We start from the raw sequence: 17,212 nt of genomic DNA, 5'->3' as shown, positions 1-17,212 counted from the left end.
TAACAGTCTAAGACCTCGTTCACGCTTGATTCCAGGTGTAACTGGTTTTTGAATAATGAATGAATTAGTATTTAATGCCGTGTCTTTCCAGTACTCTTAGGTGGTCAGTTGTGAGTTTGTCTTGTGAACGTCAGTCCTCGAATGTACAATCATAGTCATTTGCAATCTGAGTGAAGTATCCGTTCTGAAAATAAATATTTATACCTGTCAACACTAGCAAGTTGCTGTTTCCTGCGTTCTAAATAGCTCAGTGTGCAGGAGTAAACTCGGACTGTCACCCTGTTACACACCCAGTATTATTTGAATATATACCATACAACTGCTACTGTGCTACATTGAAACAAATAAATATTAATAAGAAACATCTGCTAGAAATCAAGGATTACTGTATATCTGGGAAGCTCTTCCATTCTGAGTGCAGACTATCTTTCCATTATTCCAAAATAATTTGCCACATTTTAGGCCTGCTTTTCAGTCACATATGTGAACGTACAACGGTGCCTTAAACACTAGCCTTGAATGGAAGTAGGACAGGGCAGACACTCCACTGCCTGGTTACTTACCAGCCCATAATAAGCAATCCTGGCTAGTAGACAGCAACAGGGAGATACTTACCACAGACTGCTCACAAGCAAGGTTTTGTTGAGATTATATAAAGCATTGCAATCTGCTTACAGGAGTATCTGGGTCATTTGGTTTGGGAATCGCCCCTGAATTAGTTCCATGAACGTCCAACACTCTGGCAACAGCAATTGCAACAGTTGTTACAGTGAAGATAACTATAACTGGCAAGAAATACCTAGCTGAGTAGCATCTTCGAGTTCTGAGTAGTTGTGTAAAAAGTTTTAAAATCATACCGCTTGAGTTGTTTGTGTATTCTAAACATTTCAATTCAAATAAAATAGCTGTCCAGACCTGGAATGGAAAGTGCATTTACTGTATGTAACCGACAAACTTAATTTTAGTTAAGTTGTTCGTCTAAATATTTTCTTGTAATCGGTTTTACGGCTGCAATATTTTCATTTAGATGGCAGCTGTGTGTTTAGGTTTCTGTTCCACGGCGTTGATTTCCAGAGAATCTCAGCATTCGATAAGAACCACACTGGCTTTGCATGCTCTCCACACTCCATTGTGGTGACACGATGCAGCACTGGTTTCTCCTTAGTACAGTCCTAGTACAGTACGCAGTTTAATTTTCTGACTTGCACCTCAAAAAACAGGTACAGTGAATTAATACCTGATTCTAAATGCATAATAACTTTTACTCTTGTGTACAGCGTATTGTTAGGCAGCCGCAGAAATCACATTCGGTTGAGTGTAACACCAAGCCCAGGTCTGAGAGATGTCGTGTGTTCCAGGGGCTTCTGTGATGAGTATGAGATGAAGACGATGGAGCAGAAGCCTGAGCTGGAGAGCTTGCCCGCTGGGTACAGGGTGGCGTACCACAGCCCTGCCTGGCAGTGGTCGAGCCCCTCCTCCCAGAATGCCTTGCAGCCCCAGAGGTGGGTGTCGCCGGGGAGGCCACAGCAGCCAATGGGTCGGCCGCAGAAGCCATGGGCACCGATCCCATACAGAGAACCACAGCCAGTGCAGAATAAACGGTAAGCAGAGTGGTGCAGTTGGTTAATGCACTCGCCTGTCCGCTCTGTCACACGTGAAATAAGGGATATAATCTCAGTTTAGCCCACCACACACTTCAGCACTACTGGCATAGATCAACTTCGTATACCATCTCAAACGTTGCAAGGATTGTATAGGCATAGGAACTGAACTGCTCCTTCACCCCTAAGAGAAAGGGTGCTCCCTCATCTATAGGGCAGGCTTGAGGCATGGAAACTGAACTGCTCCTTCATCTAGGGTTACCATATACGCTAGGACAGATTGGGACAGTTCATGCTTTTTAAATTACATCACAATGCTTTCTGGTAAATATAGCGAAATATAGTAAAAGTTCTGTGAAAGGTACCCGAGACAGGTAAAACGTACCTGAATGCATTGCAAAATAAGTTGGAACGCCTGAACTGTCCCAGTGTACATTGAGTCATGTGATAACCTGACCCTAACCCACCAAGGAAAGGAATGGTCCCTCCAGCTCAGGGCAGACTTGAGGCCTACATTTTTACAATACTTTTGTTGCCAACGAGGTGCAGAGTGCTTTAAATTTTAAACACAGTGCACTGTTTAGACTCACCCCCGTACTAAATCTTCACGTGTGAGAACTGGCCAGGAAATCTGCAATCCTGTTAATAATGTTACCTACAGACTCTTTGCCAAAAGGGGCCTTTTCTGAAAACAAGATCAGTCTGTAAAACAGTATGTTGGAGGTCTGTTGCTTTGTTTGGTTGCTCTTGCCATTCTCTGTCAGCTGAAAGTCCTGTACAGTCCGGTGCATAAAAACCTGGTCGTGTGTGCTTGCAGTACTGTGTCTCAGCATTCTTTTTTTTCTTTACTCACTCAGTCTTTGCCAGATCAGCGGGTGGCGCAGTGGGTAAATGCACAAGCCTTCCACCTCTGGAGGCCTGGGTTCAAATCAAGCTGAGGTCACAATTGAAATGGGTTTGAATGTCCCCCTCACACAAAGTGACACAGCCATTAGTCTCTGCTGGGGAGAATCCCAGAACAGCATGGCAGGGAGGGGCTTATGTATTTAATGTGTTTGCATTGTTTTTTACTATATGTGTTTACTATGCCCTGTGTTTCACTGTATTTAATGTATTATGCATTGTTCCACACAATCTTGGAAAGCGCTTTGTGATGGTGGTCCACTATGAAAGGCGCTATATAAAATAAAGATTGATTGTTAAGGTCAGATTTGTTGAGGGGCATCAGCGATTCTACAGTGATAAAGGATATAGTCATTTCAGCTTTACAGTGCTGAAGTGTGTTTTTACTGGAAGAATAAATCCTGTTTGTCTGTTTTACACTTCAGCAGTTCTGGGATTATAGACTTCTTGCAACATCAGAGCTTCATGGGGTTTTGTTGTATACTTTTGTGTAATTCTGCCTCTTGGCTGACGTCCCTTATATTGTGATGCAAAAATGCAGTTAATTAAATTTTGTAACCCAACATTCTTGCTTTGAATTTTAAAATACTGTCTTGGATCTTCAGAACGTATTTGTCATGTGCAGTCATTTACTGTATAATCCCATTTATATTCATATTAATCATATGAAGCTGTCCATCTGGGGCTAGTTTCGCAAAGCAGTTCTTATACTAAATCCAATTCAGTTCCATTAAAAAAAAAATATATATATATATATACATTAGAAAAATCTTTTAATCATATAGACTTGCTGAGTGGATTTCTACAAAACTTTATCCTTCTATCTTAACATAGTTTTTTGAAACAGGGAACAATAAGTGGGAATGTTTTAATTTGCACGTAAATTCACAGATTAGGATTCTACATTTCAGAAAAATGAAAGCAGCTGTTGTAGACGTGGCTTGTCCTTTTCTACCTGAAGATATTTGTGTCCAAGCTGGTAACTGACTGACTTGTCTTTTCAGGCCTGTGAGTTTCCCTGAAACCCCCTATAGCAACACATCCCCAGGAGGGGGCGACAGAGGGCAGCCCTACAGGAACCCCTCAGGCAGCTTCTCGACCCCGGGCTCTGGCGCAGGGGCGCCGCTTACCCGCTACAAACAGTCCGCCGACAGGTGTGTCTTTAGATAGTATCTGCATCGCCAAGAGACTCCAGTTTGTTAGGAATGCACTTCCACTGGTTCATCAAACCCTATAATGTTTTTGTTTCAGCCAAGTTGCAATGGAGTATGTCACAATTGAAGCCATCCGTGCAATGCATGGTTGTACTTATTGTGTATCTTTTAGGAAATGTTATGTTAGACAGACTTCAAGTAGGAGGCACTTCTTTACACTTCTTGAGGGGGTGGAATAGGTGACCTAGTTATGCTGGCGATGCTGAATCACTGGAATCCTTTAAGACCTGACTTGACAAAGTTCTGAGATCAAGCAGCTATTGGGAACCGGACGAGCACTGATGGGCCACACAGCCTGCAGTAGTTTGTAAAGTTTATTCTTTTGTTATTAAACAGTGTGCAATTTAATGTACCCCTTTATATCAGTATTTATGAGAACTTATAAAAGTATTACCAGTATTTAATATCCCCAGCAGTACTGTGCCAGTTTTATATGGGTGATAGAAAACTTGCAGTAAAAAATGTTCATGCCAGGACTGTGTATTGTCAGAGCTCCACACTGGTGCACTAGTACACTTTTGGTGCATCTGAGTCCCTTTCAGATGGCATTTTGCAGGCATATCCTGGTCCGGTGATGCTTATATTTGTATTGCACTGTGTCCCAGTGCCACACACACCACATTCACTGTCAGCATGCTTCTAAACTCATACAGAACATCCACTACAGTACACGCTCTTGTAACACACTGTATTAAACTCGCTACACTCATTTGGGTAGTGTTAATGTAATTGTATTTTGCAGTGCCCTAGTATTTTACTGTGTGTGTGTGTGCATTCCTATTATTTTGCACAAGGTTGCTCTGAGCATAGTCAGACCGGTTAGTCAATGCAGCTCAGTGCAAGTTCAGTCTCGCCTCCCCTTGTGCTCCTACACATGTATGTAAAAAACAACAACTTAGTATTGCAGTGGCACACTATTTAGTATATACAATTTAAAACAGGTTGCTTTGCTTTTTTGCTCATGACCTGTGCTGTTGTTGTCTGTAACAGAACTAACAAAAATAATCTGTACAAGGGAACAGCGATCAGCTATGCTGCTCAGGGGCACTGTCAAGCCCTTTCTACTGATTCTCATAAACCAGCAGTTGAATGGGCTGGAACTCCAAATCCTGCCTCAGTCCTGCCCTGGACTGACCGCCCTTTCTCTTAGGGGTGAGGGAGCACTTCATTTTCTCTAATTGCCCCGACTGGCTGTGTTTCAACTGCCAAAATAGTGTTTCATATAGCAAGCCCCCCAGAGGCGAAAGGTTGGCTGTCCAAGCAGTGGCTCTTGAGCTAAAAACGACTAGCTCAGCCCCACAATAGAAAGGGTGGTGGTAAAGTGGAGTATCAAATTGAAGGGTTTGAAAAGTCTAGAAAGGCAGTCGTTAAGGGTTGTCTTTGGCAGAAGCCTGTCAAAATGCAGCAACGTGGAAGTGTTTAAACACGGCTAATGGGCACCAAAATACATATTTTAATCTCTTTAAAAAACGTAATATATAATTTTGTTTGATCTCTTTTAACCAATAAGAATAGTGCATTTACCCTGGGTTTCATTTTTATAGGTCGTACATAGTTGACTAAAAGGATGTTAAATATGAAATATATAATTTACTATGGAGTTCTGCAGGCTTGTTTGTGTCCGGATCAAACATCCTGTCCTTTAAGCCTGTCCTTTTATCTCTGCTTGGGCAGCTCCCCAATGGAAGATATAATCATATTGTGTTAGAGAGAGGCTTTTGTAGCTTTTGTAGAATTTTCTCATTTCGTTTTTTTCCAGTTCTTTTTTTTGCTTTTATTTAAATATGCAGTAAAATGCTGTTTAATATTCACACTTTGCAAAGGCTGCGTTCACTTTCAATAAACGGTAAAGTCAGCATGGCAGTTTGTGGAACTGTTTTTCTTTCCCCTGCAATGACTCTTTTGAATTCGGCACTACAGACACAGCTCTGAAGCATGTGTACTCAGCAGTGGACTCTGTGACCTAGAAAAAAAAAACTATTGCTGCAGATTTTGTTCTTGCAGATTATTTGCTCAAACACAGAACATGCTTTTCAATGGCATTACCTACAAAGACTGCCTGGGTGAAACGTTGCGATACAGTAACTTTGGTCAAGTTTAAATACATGCTTCTATAGCGGCTTTCTCGCGTTGTGGGGAGTAAAGTAACACAGATGGTTCACAACACCTCGGGCTCTGTTTTAATGATCTGAGCAGACCTGCAGCTCCACAGCACTGAATCTTGTAAACATGCTCTGTTATAAGAACATTTACAAATGAGGAGGGGGCTGTTTGGCACATCAGAGCTTCTGCGGTTCCTCATAGCGGATTAATCTCAAAACCAGTTCGGGTCGTAAAGGATCCCAGTGATTCAGCATCAACAACATGGCTGGATAACCCATTCCCCACCCTCGCCTCTCTGTGTAAGTGTTCCCTCCTCTCTGTCCCACTCAGTTTCTGAGCCCTGGTTTCAGTGCTGGATCGTCTGTGAATGTTGCAGGTTGCTTCTCGCTGTGTTTTTGTTGTATTTCCGAGTGTTATTGACAGGCAATTTGGAAGCGTACCGCCTTGTCCTTTAGGAAATCTAATTGAAGCCTAACTCTTGTTGCTAATTCATGTTTAAGAAACGCTGTTGATTTGCATATTAATGGCGCACCACTTGACTCATTTATCATATTTGTGAAGCACCTCTGTTTCTTCAAGACAAAGTCTGAATCTGCATGTATTAAAAATGTAGGCTTCATTCTTAAAGATGCTTTCAGCTGAGTTTTTAGTAGCAGTATTTTTGCCTTCATGTTTTTGATTTATTGTGTTTATTGTTTCCAGCAATCCCCATGTGAAATGTAGCCTGTATAGACAAAACAATGTAATGCAAGACAACACAACACAATGCAATGTTCTCAGGCCTAGTTTGGGGCTGGCTTCTATACAGAGCCAGGGTCCACACATCCTGTCACAAGCATTCCTGCATTTCAATGATACTTCATCTGTTACCATTAGGAATAGCGATCAACTGATATTATAAACGTCGCTGGTGTATTTGACAGAGTGTCTTGTTTTGTGTGTGTCTGCAGGTACGGCACACCACAGCGGCCTGTGATCGGCTATGACCAGCACGTCAGCCATGAAGTGATGTCAAGTGGAGATTCGTCATCTGGCTTTACCAGCCAGGAGAGCACCATGGAGAGGACTAAACCAGGTATAGTGCAGGCAGGGCTCCACAGACTCATGGAGAGGACTAAACCAGGTACAGTGCAGGCAGGGCTCCACAGACTCATGGAGAGGACTAAACCAGGCACAGTGCAGGCAGGGCTCCACAGACTCATGGAGAGGACTAAACCAGGCACAGTGCACCCAGGGCTCCACAGACTCATGGAGAGGACTAAACCAGGTATAGTGCAGGCAGGGCTCCACAGACTCATGGAAAGAACTAAACCAGGCACAGTGCACCCAGGGCTCCACAGACTCATGGAGAGGACTAAACCAGGTACAGTGCAGGCAGGGCTCCACAGACTCATGGAGAGGACTAAACCAGGCACAGTGCAGGCAGGGCTCCACAGACTCATGGAAAGAACTAAACCAGGTACAGTGCAGGCAGGGCTCCACAGACTCATGGAGAGGACTAAACCAGGTATAGTGCAGGCAGGGCTCCACAGACTCATGGAAAGAACTAAACCAGGCACAGTGCAGGCAGGGCTCCACAGACTCATGGAAAGAACTAAACCAGGTACAGTGCAGGCAGGGCTCCACAGACTCATGGAAAGAACTAAACCAGGTACAGTGCAGGCAGGGCTCCACAGACTCATGGAGAGGACTAAACCAGGCACAGTGCAGGCAGGGCTCCACAGACTCATGAAGAGAACTAAATTATATTTCAGTGCTCATGACTTTACATTCTAGTGGGGTGAAATGGTTTGCTCCCGTGTCTCGATGGGTGGAATGGCCTTTTCTCGTTCTGAAACTTCAATGGGTCAGCTGCTGTTCTAGACTGGCAATTTGGGAAAGGTAATAATCGACGAACATGGGAAAGGGTAGTAATCAATAGATAATCGATGCATTGGAAACATTTTAGTATTGCAAAAGAACGAGTAAACTTGTTTCAAAAGCCTTCAAATGTTATTATGTTATTCAAATGTTATTCCATGCTATTGCAAGAAAGACAGTACACCCCTGCTCACGTGTACAACGTTCAGTGGGAGAAACGAGCTACTTTACCCCAATGATGTAGTCATCTTTGATGTATAGATATATTATATATTTAAATCAAACAATATTATGTGAAATTAAAGGTACCATTGCCAGGCTTTTAAAAAATGGTATTTTATTATTATTATTATTATTATCATTATTATTATTATTATTATTATTATTATGGACTTACTTAATTTCTCTGTCATTCCAAATGGGTTGAATTCAGCACCCTCCAAGCACATACAATAGTACAGTTGGTGGCTGATGGGGTAGTGCTATAGATAGGGCTCCAATAAATCCCCCAGTGTTTGGAATCATACTGTAATCGGTAAGAGCAAAGCTATTGTGCATAGAATGAGTTGGTTGCTTGCTCATGGAAAATTCTCCTTTTCTTTTCTATTGATCATTTTCATGTGTAGATTTCCCAGAACGTATCTTGTGTTTGTAAAAGTTAAAAGTGAATCCGTTTTTCATTATCATCATCATCATCATCATCTTACACTGCACCACAGAAGCGCACATTGTACGCACAGTTGCAATTAGCGAGACAGGGAAAGCTGTTAATGTACTGGACTGTGCAAGCTAGCTGGGGATTAAAGGGGAGGCTTTGCACGTGCTAGTGAAGCTGAGCCTTGATGATGCAGTGTTTAATTGAACCAGCCTTCACCTCTGGAAGAATGGCCTTCAGGTCAAAAGAGATTATACTTCCATCGACACCAAAGCAGCCTCATAATACATGCTTAAAATTAATTAAACTTGACAAGTTGAAGACTGTATTTATTTCTTCTTTGCTTGTTCAGAATACATGGTTTATCCTCTGCTGTCATAGAAACACTGTAAAGCCCACCTGGTAAAGTCATGGCTGTGTGGTGTGCAGGGTCAAGCAGTCAGGGGAGTCCAAGTTCACATGCTGGCTGTGCAAAGTCTCCAGTCAGCAATTGGAGCGTCTCATTTGTTCGGGTGCTCCAGCAGGTTAGGAAGGCAAAGCAGCCAGGAACTGTGCCTCCTGAGCTGTTGTTGGGGAATTGCTGTGGTGACAGAGCGTAATTATACATAGGTGGTACAGTAATAGGGCACTAAATTATCAAGCCCATTTTATTAGAAACTTATCAGAATAATTTGTGTCATAAGTGCTTTTTATATGGGGTAAAGGGTATATGTTGTTATTTGGATTTTAATAATGCACATTTTATTTCAAATTAGTATCTAAAAGCACTCAAAAAAGAGAAAATAAGAATGACACAATAACAGTTACAACCATAATAATAATAATAATAATAATAATAATAATAATAATGGATAAGAAAAATGACCAAAACATGGAAATAAAGTGGTCAAGAAAATAAAATAAATAAATCAATTTTACTTAAAAAAATAATAATTGGTAGAAAGGCAGAACTGTGAAAGTGCTGCTTTAACCTCCACTTACTGTAAAAGCATTGAGTGACTCAGCGATGCAGAATCTAAAAGCTCCTCTCTTGTTATTTTAGCCACAGGGAAGCCAGCATTATTTACTGTGTTTCTATTTATTTTGCGGTGTTTTTGGAAGCGAAGTACACAGCCACAGACATTAAGAGCTGTGTTGAAGTGGACTGGCTGGTGGTTTTGAGTTTTCTGGTGACTCTGTTTCCTTACCACGTGACGGTTCGATGCTTTCTTTAATTGCAGAGCCTCTGTGGCACGTGCCACCGCCGTCACGGGTCCCAGGCGTGAGCAGCGCCCCGAAACGTGCCAACAGACAGGAGATGCCAGCCAAGGACTCTCCCAACAGACATTTCAGAGTGAGTCACCCCCCTCAAGCATTGTCACTGTGCAGCTTTCATCCTGTACATAGAACATAGTTCAACACGTTTAATAGTAGTTCATGAGTACGATCTTCATAGTCTGTAATAGTATAGTAGTGCAGGATGACTCTTATTATAACATAATCATTTCACACAGTTTGAACAGACAGAACTGCACAAGATGACACTCCTAGTAATAAGACACCCTACACACAGCAAATTAACTCAGAGGCAGTGTTTTTACAGCCTTCGTGAAATCTTATACTGTAAATTTAATGTAAAATGAAAATTTAGCAAAAATTAATAGCCACCTCAAAGTAGATTCTTAAATGTAATGGTACTTGACTAATAAAAAAATAAAAAAGAATTAGTGATTTCAGATTTAGCACAGAAGGTAGGAAGCAATTTATACACAGTAAGTTATACATGAATAGCCTGGCAGGTGAAGTAGCAGCATCTAAAACACTAGGAACAATCGACCAAGTCCCCAACGTTCTCTTGAATGCCACACTAATCCCTTTCACATTCATTTTGAATTCAAATTGAATGCAAAAATGAAAAGAATCTTGAATGAATGCTTTTTGATTCCACGTTATTTTGCTGTCATTTGAAGATCAAACTTGGAACTGCTATTCTTCAAATCCAAACCCCACCACACACATAATGCAGAACTTGGGTTTAAAAAAAACTCCAAAAAGCCAAACAGTAAAAGACTCTCAGTATTTTGCTGTTATTTTGCATTAGAAATGTGCAGCCAAAGAATGTCCTGACCAAGTGTCGACATTATTGATTTACCAGTTCCCCAGTAAAGTGTAAAAATGGATTCCTCCTGTATGTGCTTGTTGAAGGGCATAATGATTTCACTTTTCTCTGGTTGATAAAATTATATTTTTTGTACTAGAGGGTTTTTTGACTCCACTATGACTCACTCGTTATCTAGTCAACTTTCCTGAAGCAGCTTTTTGCAAACATTTGTTTTACCCACATATTTTCTGAATGTATCTTTATTTCCCTTTAATTGACTTTGATTGAGCACAAAGAACATTTAAAATAACAGTTAACCGTTACATTATATATATATTTTCAAACCCCAGCTATGGTGTCAGTATCTGAGCTTCTTGTTTCTGATTCCCAGGGTGAAGCCCAGTACTCAAGCCATTCCAGCAGCAACACTCTGTCCAGCAACGCGTCGAGCAGCCACAGTGACGAGCGCTGGTTCCACTCGGGGGACCCCGTGGAGGCTGACCAGGACCCCATGGCCAAGGGGGGCTCCAGCGACAGCGGGATCGACGCCAGCACCCTGTACACGCCCAGCCCCAACTCCACGGGGGTGAAGCCGGGCCGCCCCCTGCCCACCGCACACCAGCGAGACCAACCCCAGAAACCCATCCCGGCCTCGGCCACATACAGCGGCCTTCAGGAACACGCCATCCGCGCTGCGGAGAGGGACAAGAGGAGGGAGTCGTCCCCGGCTATCGGCATCTCCCCGCAGGTCAAGGGCTACCGGACACAGGCCCACGCCCTGCCAGGCACCAGCAGCACCCCAGCCCCGACCACCAGCCAAGGATTTAAACAGGCCAGGTAAAGCAGTCAAGACCCGGCATTAAAGGGGTTTATTACAGCCTGTGATTGCATTCCTACCTGTGGATTCATGAGTCGTGTACCCAAGTGAGCTCATTGTATAACACACTGGTGAGTCTGCATGTAGAATACTCTGCTCAATTCATTACTGTTGGATGAACAGAGACTAGTTAATGTAATGTGAATCTGAATTTATTTAGCCTTGATCAAAAAACTAGACAAGGCGACCAGATTGAAAAAAAGGTGTTGAGTTTACCCTACCCAATACTTTAAGCGCAGCATAGAAATTAAGTGGAGATAGACTTAGGACAGAGGTTAGGAGACACTTCTTCACACAAAAAAGTCAAGTGGGTCTTTTAAACATGTAAAGAAACAAGGAAAAGCCACATGGATGAGTGCTGGGGAGGCAGACCAGCAAAACAGAAATGGATTTTTAAACCTTTAACTCTCCTTTAAAAAGAGATTGGGACTGTCTCCCAGGAGCTAGTCTCCTGCATATTGAGGGTTTGAAATTGACTACCTACAGCTATGGCCAAAAGCTGGTTGCAAAAGTCTAACAGAAGCCATAATAATAGTCCAGTATTTCATGTTAGATTTTTTCAATTTTTGTCAGTTTTACATATATGGGAAAACTGCAAAGCGGTATGCAATTCAATGTGTTAACGTAACATTATTCAACAGGTTTTGTTCGACTTTATGAAGCAAAATTTGTTAATTGTATAGTGTGATGCAAAACTTTTGGCCACAGCTGTAGAAATGTTGTTGAGGCAGAATCGCTTGCATCCTTTAAGACCCAACTTGACGAAGTTCTGAGATCAGGCAGCTACTAGGAAACGGACGTGCACTGATGAGCCCAAATGGCCTTCTGTCGTTTTGTAAATTTTCTTATGTTCTTATATTAGCGGTATACCCTGCATCAACCACGGTCACTGAGATAATTTAGACCCTCTTGCACATATAGCACTAGAGATCCAGACCATCCAGCTGATATTTAATATGTCCTGGGCCGTTGCACTTGAAAAATGCCGGTGGTGAAGGAACATAATTGGACATTCAAAAACTGGGGAGAAAACCAAAGGTAAAATAATTACAGAATGGTTAAGAATTGCGTACAAGACAATATGCTTAAAGCCCTCTTTCATATACATTCATATACATACCAAGTGCTGAGTCTGTTTGCTTTGCTCCCTGCCTGTGGGTCCCGCTGGGGAGTGTCATCAGGAACGCAAATCATTAGACAACTTTAAAGGCAGATTAAAAGCTTTTCTTTTTAATAAGGCATCCGGCTGAGATGTTGGGCTTCGTCTCTTTATCACTGCATGCTGCTACGCACAGTCCTTTAGTCTGCTCCACATGAGAGATGCTTCCCCGCCTCGTGTGGGGTCGTGCTTAACGGTTCCCTGTGTGGCGCTGTTGTGAATTGCAGGGTTGGCTTCACCCCTCAAGGCTACAAGACTCCAGTGCTGGACAAGCCCAAGCCCACGAAGGGATCCCAGTCTGGGTCCCACCAGCTGTCTACCTCGATACCCAAGTCCTTCTACTCCAAGAATAAGCACGTCACAGGCTGGAAGAAGAGTGAGGACGCCCTGGCCCAGCCCAGCACCTTCACCGACCACAAGAAGTAAGAAAGCAACTTGAGCACTCACTGTCACTTATCAGTCTGCATCCTAGACACTAGGCTTGAGTGCTCACTGTCACTTATCAATCTGCTGAAAATGATTGCATTTTGATTATTACCTAATTTTAATGAGCTGTAAAATTGTCTTGATCTTGTATTGGGCTTTACTATTTTTAATTGAAAGCAAACTAGAAATAGTGACGAATGCACATTTGTCTCACATATACACCAAGAAACATATATATTTTAATAACAGCGTTTCAGAGACATATATATTTTTAATAAGTGTTTCATGGCATCTGGTTGTCTAAAGCAATGCATTCTATAATACAGCTAGCCAGTAGATAAGCAATTGCCATTAAGAACTGATCAACAACAAATCATTTAATTGGGATAAATGTACACCTCTGTACAGTACTTCAGTACCTATTAGCATCTATTGGTCAACACAGTCTTTTACAGGTAACAAATAGTTAATACTAAAGCAGATCACTAATTCTGTGATCATCACTTACTAAACTTCCCTAGTGCTGGTACCCACATGTAAACAATCTTGCTGTTTCAGTTTTTTACTGTGGGCACCAGAATTGAAGAACTTGTATTTCACATTGTTTGGGCTAACCCTTTCACTGTCGAGGTGAAACAAGTCTCAGTATGAACAGTTTGAGACTAGAGAATTTTCTCAAACATACATGCACACAGGGCTAGAATTTCAAAGCTGTTTACTTCAACTTCCCATTAGCTAGTTTTCTTCAAAAATGTTACCAAACCAGAATGAAACAATTCAGATGTTTTAAGTCGCATGTAGTTTTGCATTCATTTAAAAATGTGAATTTTTGTGCTAACGAGTAAATGGCTTTGATATTCTCTGTACTCTTGTGTCTTCACTCTGTATATTTGTATGGTTGTGTTTCTGTAGAGAACCCTGGTCTACTGTTTGGAAAGTTTGTTTATTTCTGTAGATTTTGAAATGGATCTCAGTAACGATGGAATGGTATATGTGTATCAACAGTCCTCAAACCTTGAGTCCAAGTGCCAAGTCTGAGTCCTTGACTTAGAGTCCTCGAAGCAAACCGGTTTAAACTAGTGGTAGTAGTGAGGGAACAGTTTACCTAAAGAATGTTGTCTGATATCCCTCAGGAAAAATAATAATAAAGAAAAAGATTAGTTTTCAACTTGCCTGTCACTATCTTCTTTTCTTTTGGAATTGGAATACTGTTTGAGTGAACCTGAAGTTTGCAGATGAGCTTCAAGTTCAAGTTTGTGGACGTTGTTTTTCAAGTGCAACCTAACTTGCTTCCAGTCTCTTATTCTTGCTATGACTGGCTGCAAGGACAACAGCGCTAGCCAGTGATTGGATAATGTTTTGTTGGGTTTTTATCGTGCGCAGTTTCCTAGTAACTGAAGATGTAGTTGTTGGTGGCAGTTTTAGGGGAAGCGGGACTGGAAAGGTAGAATTTCTTGTGTAACAGAAAATAAAAAAAAGGATTTGTCATTAAAAGGTTAATAAGCCTGAATGTTTGAGTCCAAGTCACACAAGGTCGACTGCAAGCCTGATTTAAGCCATTTAAGATCCTTTAAAAACCAATACAGTTTACACCACATCCCGGTGGTATATGCCCTCTTCTCAGGTTTGCTGTTGTATGTTTTGTTACCATACATTTCTGTGAGGTTTGCAATCACTCCCAGGTTTTTCCAATTCCAAGTATTTTATATTTTAATAAGTCTGCTGAGTTGCTTTGACTCAGAGTTCAGGAGCTTCGGTGGTAGTCGCCTGCCATAGACATGTGTAATGTCGGCTAGATCAGAGAAACGTGCCTTTTTAGAAGGGTGCTCCAGCACCATCTAGTGCACAGCAGTGTATTGTCAAACAAGGAAACTCAATACAAAGTGGCAGGCCACTAGATGGCGCTGGCTCTTACTTCTGTAAAGATACTTTGTCTGATTTAGGCTAGGTTACATATGACTGGATCAGACGACTAGAACTGAAGGCCAGCTCCCTGGGAAAAGCATGAGAACATAGACCTCAAAATCAAACAGAATGATTGCAAATATCTTACAACAGGACAGTGACAAAACAAATAGGAGAATGTGTTCCAGGAAGTGGAAGGTGATCGCTGCAGAGGATTCAAAGTGGTTGTAGCCAGCAGGATTGTTCTATACATCTTACATCTCTAATGAGCAGTTTCGAAAGAATCACATGCTGTAGAAAACATATATTTTTTATCTTAAAACACGATGTCTGTTTTGACACGAGGTGAAAGATATCTTTTAGCTGTGATTTTTCTAATAGTGTGCACTTCTTTGGTTCCCAACCTTTCCAACAGCTTCTTTCTTGTCAGTAGCCAATCAGCCGCTTCTCCTGTTGATTGACATGCTTTCAGCCAGTAAGACACTTTAGCCCAGAAGACATTGCCGAGGTGAAATTACCTATAGTAAGAACTGCAAGCGTATCATTTGGGATTCAAGGAAATGCATGCACATGGATCAGGGAGTGCTTAACGTGTAGATAACAGAAAGTAATGATTAGAGGAGAAACCTCAAACTGGAGAGAGGTAACCAGTGGAGTACCACAGGGATCAGTATTAGGTCCTCTGCTATTTCTAATCTACATTAATGATTTAGATTCTGGTATAGTAAGCAAACTTATTAAATTTGCAGACAACACAAAAATAGGAGGAGTGGCAAACACTGTTGCAGCAGCAAAGGCCATTCAAAATGATCTAGACAAGATTCAGAACTGGGCAGACACATGGCAAATGACATTTAGTAGAGGCAAGTGTAAGGTACTGCAAACAGGCAATAAAAATGTGCATTATAAATTTCATAAAAAAAGGCCATCAAAATGCTTGGCTATATTGTGAAAAGTGTTGCGTTTAAATCAAGGGAAGTAATGTTAAAACTGTACAATGCATTAGTAAGACCTCATTTAGAATATTGTGTTCAGTTCTGGTCACCTCGCTACAAAAAGGATATTGCTGCTGTAGAAAGAGTGCAAAGAAGAGCGACCAGAATTATTCCGGGTTTAAAAGGCATGTCATATGCAGACAGGCTAAAAGAATTGAATCTGTTCAGTCTTGAACAAAGAAGACGACGCAGCAATCTGATTCAAGCATTCAAAATTCTAAAAGGTATTGACAATGTCAACCCAAGGGACTTTTTAGACCTGAAAAAAAAGAAACAAGGACCAGAGGTCACAAATGGAGATTAGATAAAGGAAGCATTCAGAAAAGAAAACATTTTTTTACACAGAGAATTGTGAGGGTCTGGAACCAGCTCCCTAGTAATGTGGTTGAATGTGACACCCTGGGATCCTTCAAGAAGCTGCTTGATGAGATTCTGGGATCAATAAGCTACTAACAACCAAACTAGCAAGATGGACCGCTGGCCTCCTCTCGTTTGTAAACTTTCTTATGTTCTAAGCACATTGGCTAAGAGTGAGGCATGGATCTTGAGAGATTTCATTAACCTAATGTTCTATAGTACCAGATATAGCATGTTTTTAAATGAATATTGTGCTGTAACCGTGTTTCTTTCAAAACTACACATTTGTAGCCAATGGAAGCGCACGGTACGTAGTATGTGAGGAAGCAAGCAGTGCACAATGCCTGTGCAGGTAGAGAGCAGACTGTATGGACGACACACCAGATGGCTGTTCAGTTGGTGCCTTATAAAGGAACCACATCCTGCTGGAATCTCTGCAAGATTTGGTTGCCAGTGATCCTCCCTGTATAAAAACAAAGAAATTCCTGAGCGTACGTCGAACAAGAAACAGAGGGCTGTTATATCAGGAGCCGGGTGATGCAGTGTGTCGCCACATCCACAGCGCAGTTCTGCTTGTTTATTTCTTAACTTAGGTTGGGGTTAGGCAGAGGTTGAGTAACTGGCCTTTTTAAGATGCGTGTTTTAGGAGTGGTTCCAGTTGCAATGTGTGTTTCTAGTTCAGGGGCTGCTAACTTCTTTACAGAGTGGTGAGGCTGTGGAATGGGTTACCTAGCCACGCTGTTGATGCTGAATCATTGCCCGGTCAAGGCAACTAGATGAGTTTTTATGGCTGGAGAGGCCTCTTGTTCATCACAGGCAACTTGAACGAGCTGCTTCTGAGCTGCCAATGTACCTTAATAAACAGACCTTCTAAAAAATAAAAAATAAATTGCAAACAAGAAAATGTAATTTGAAGGTACTTTTTAGATGATAGGGAAGAGTTGCAATAGATACATGATTTAATAAAACAGACTGTGGTCAGTGTGGGGCAGGGGAATCGTACAGTGCAGTGGTCTGGGAATGCTGAGTCGTAATACCCACACTTCCTAAAAAAGTGAGTTAGGCTTTGTCATCTCA

At 41.7% G+C, this 17,212-nt stretch overlaps 1 protein-coding gene across 3 annotated transcripts in view; it reads left to right on the top strand.

The window, feature by feature from the left end:
- The window catches only part of LOC121303802 (signal-induced proliferation-associated 1-like protein 3), a 99,170-nt gene that overhangs the window by 69,148 nt on the left and 12,810 nt on the right, over nt 1-17,212 (top strand). For 2 of the 3 annotated variants that reach the window (XM_041234597.1, XM_041234596.1), the window contains 6 exons: nt 1,359-1,601; nt 3,509-3,658; nt 6,772-6,896; nt 9,557-9,669; nt 10,808-11,253; nt 12,680-12,874. In XM_041234597.1, coding sequence (XP_041090531.1) covers nt 1,359-1,601; nt 3,509-3,658; nt 6,772-6,896; nt 9,557-9,669; nt 10,808-11,253; nt 12,680-12,874 — 1,272 coding nt within the window. The remainder of the gene's footprint in view (nt 1-1,358; nt 1,602-3,508; nt 3,659-6,771; nt 6,897-9,556; nt 9,670-10,807; nt 11,254-12,679; nt 12,875-17,212) is intronic. The other variant, XM_041234598.1, reaches the window with a different exon arrangement.

The sequence above is a fragment of the Polyodon spathula genome, chromosome 35, assembly GCF_017654505.1.
Source record: "Polyodon spathula isolate WHYD16114869_AA chromosome 35, ASM1765450v1, whole genome shotgun sequence".
NCBI classification, from domain to species: Eukaryota; Metazoa; Chordata; class Actinopteri; order Acipenseriformes; family Polyodontidae; genus Polyodon; species Polyodon spathula.
The sequence above is the reverse complement of the archived record's forward strand: the minus strand, read 5'-3'. Positions and strand labels throughout refer to the sequence as shown.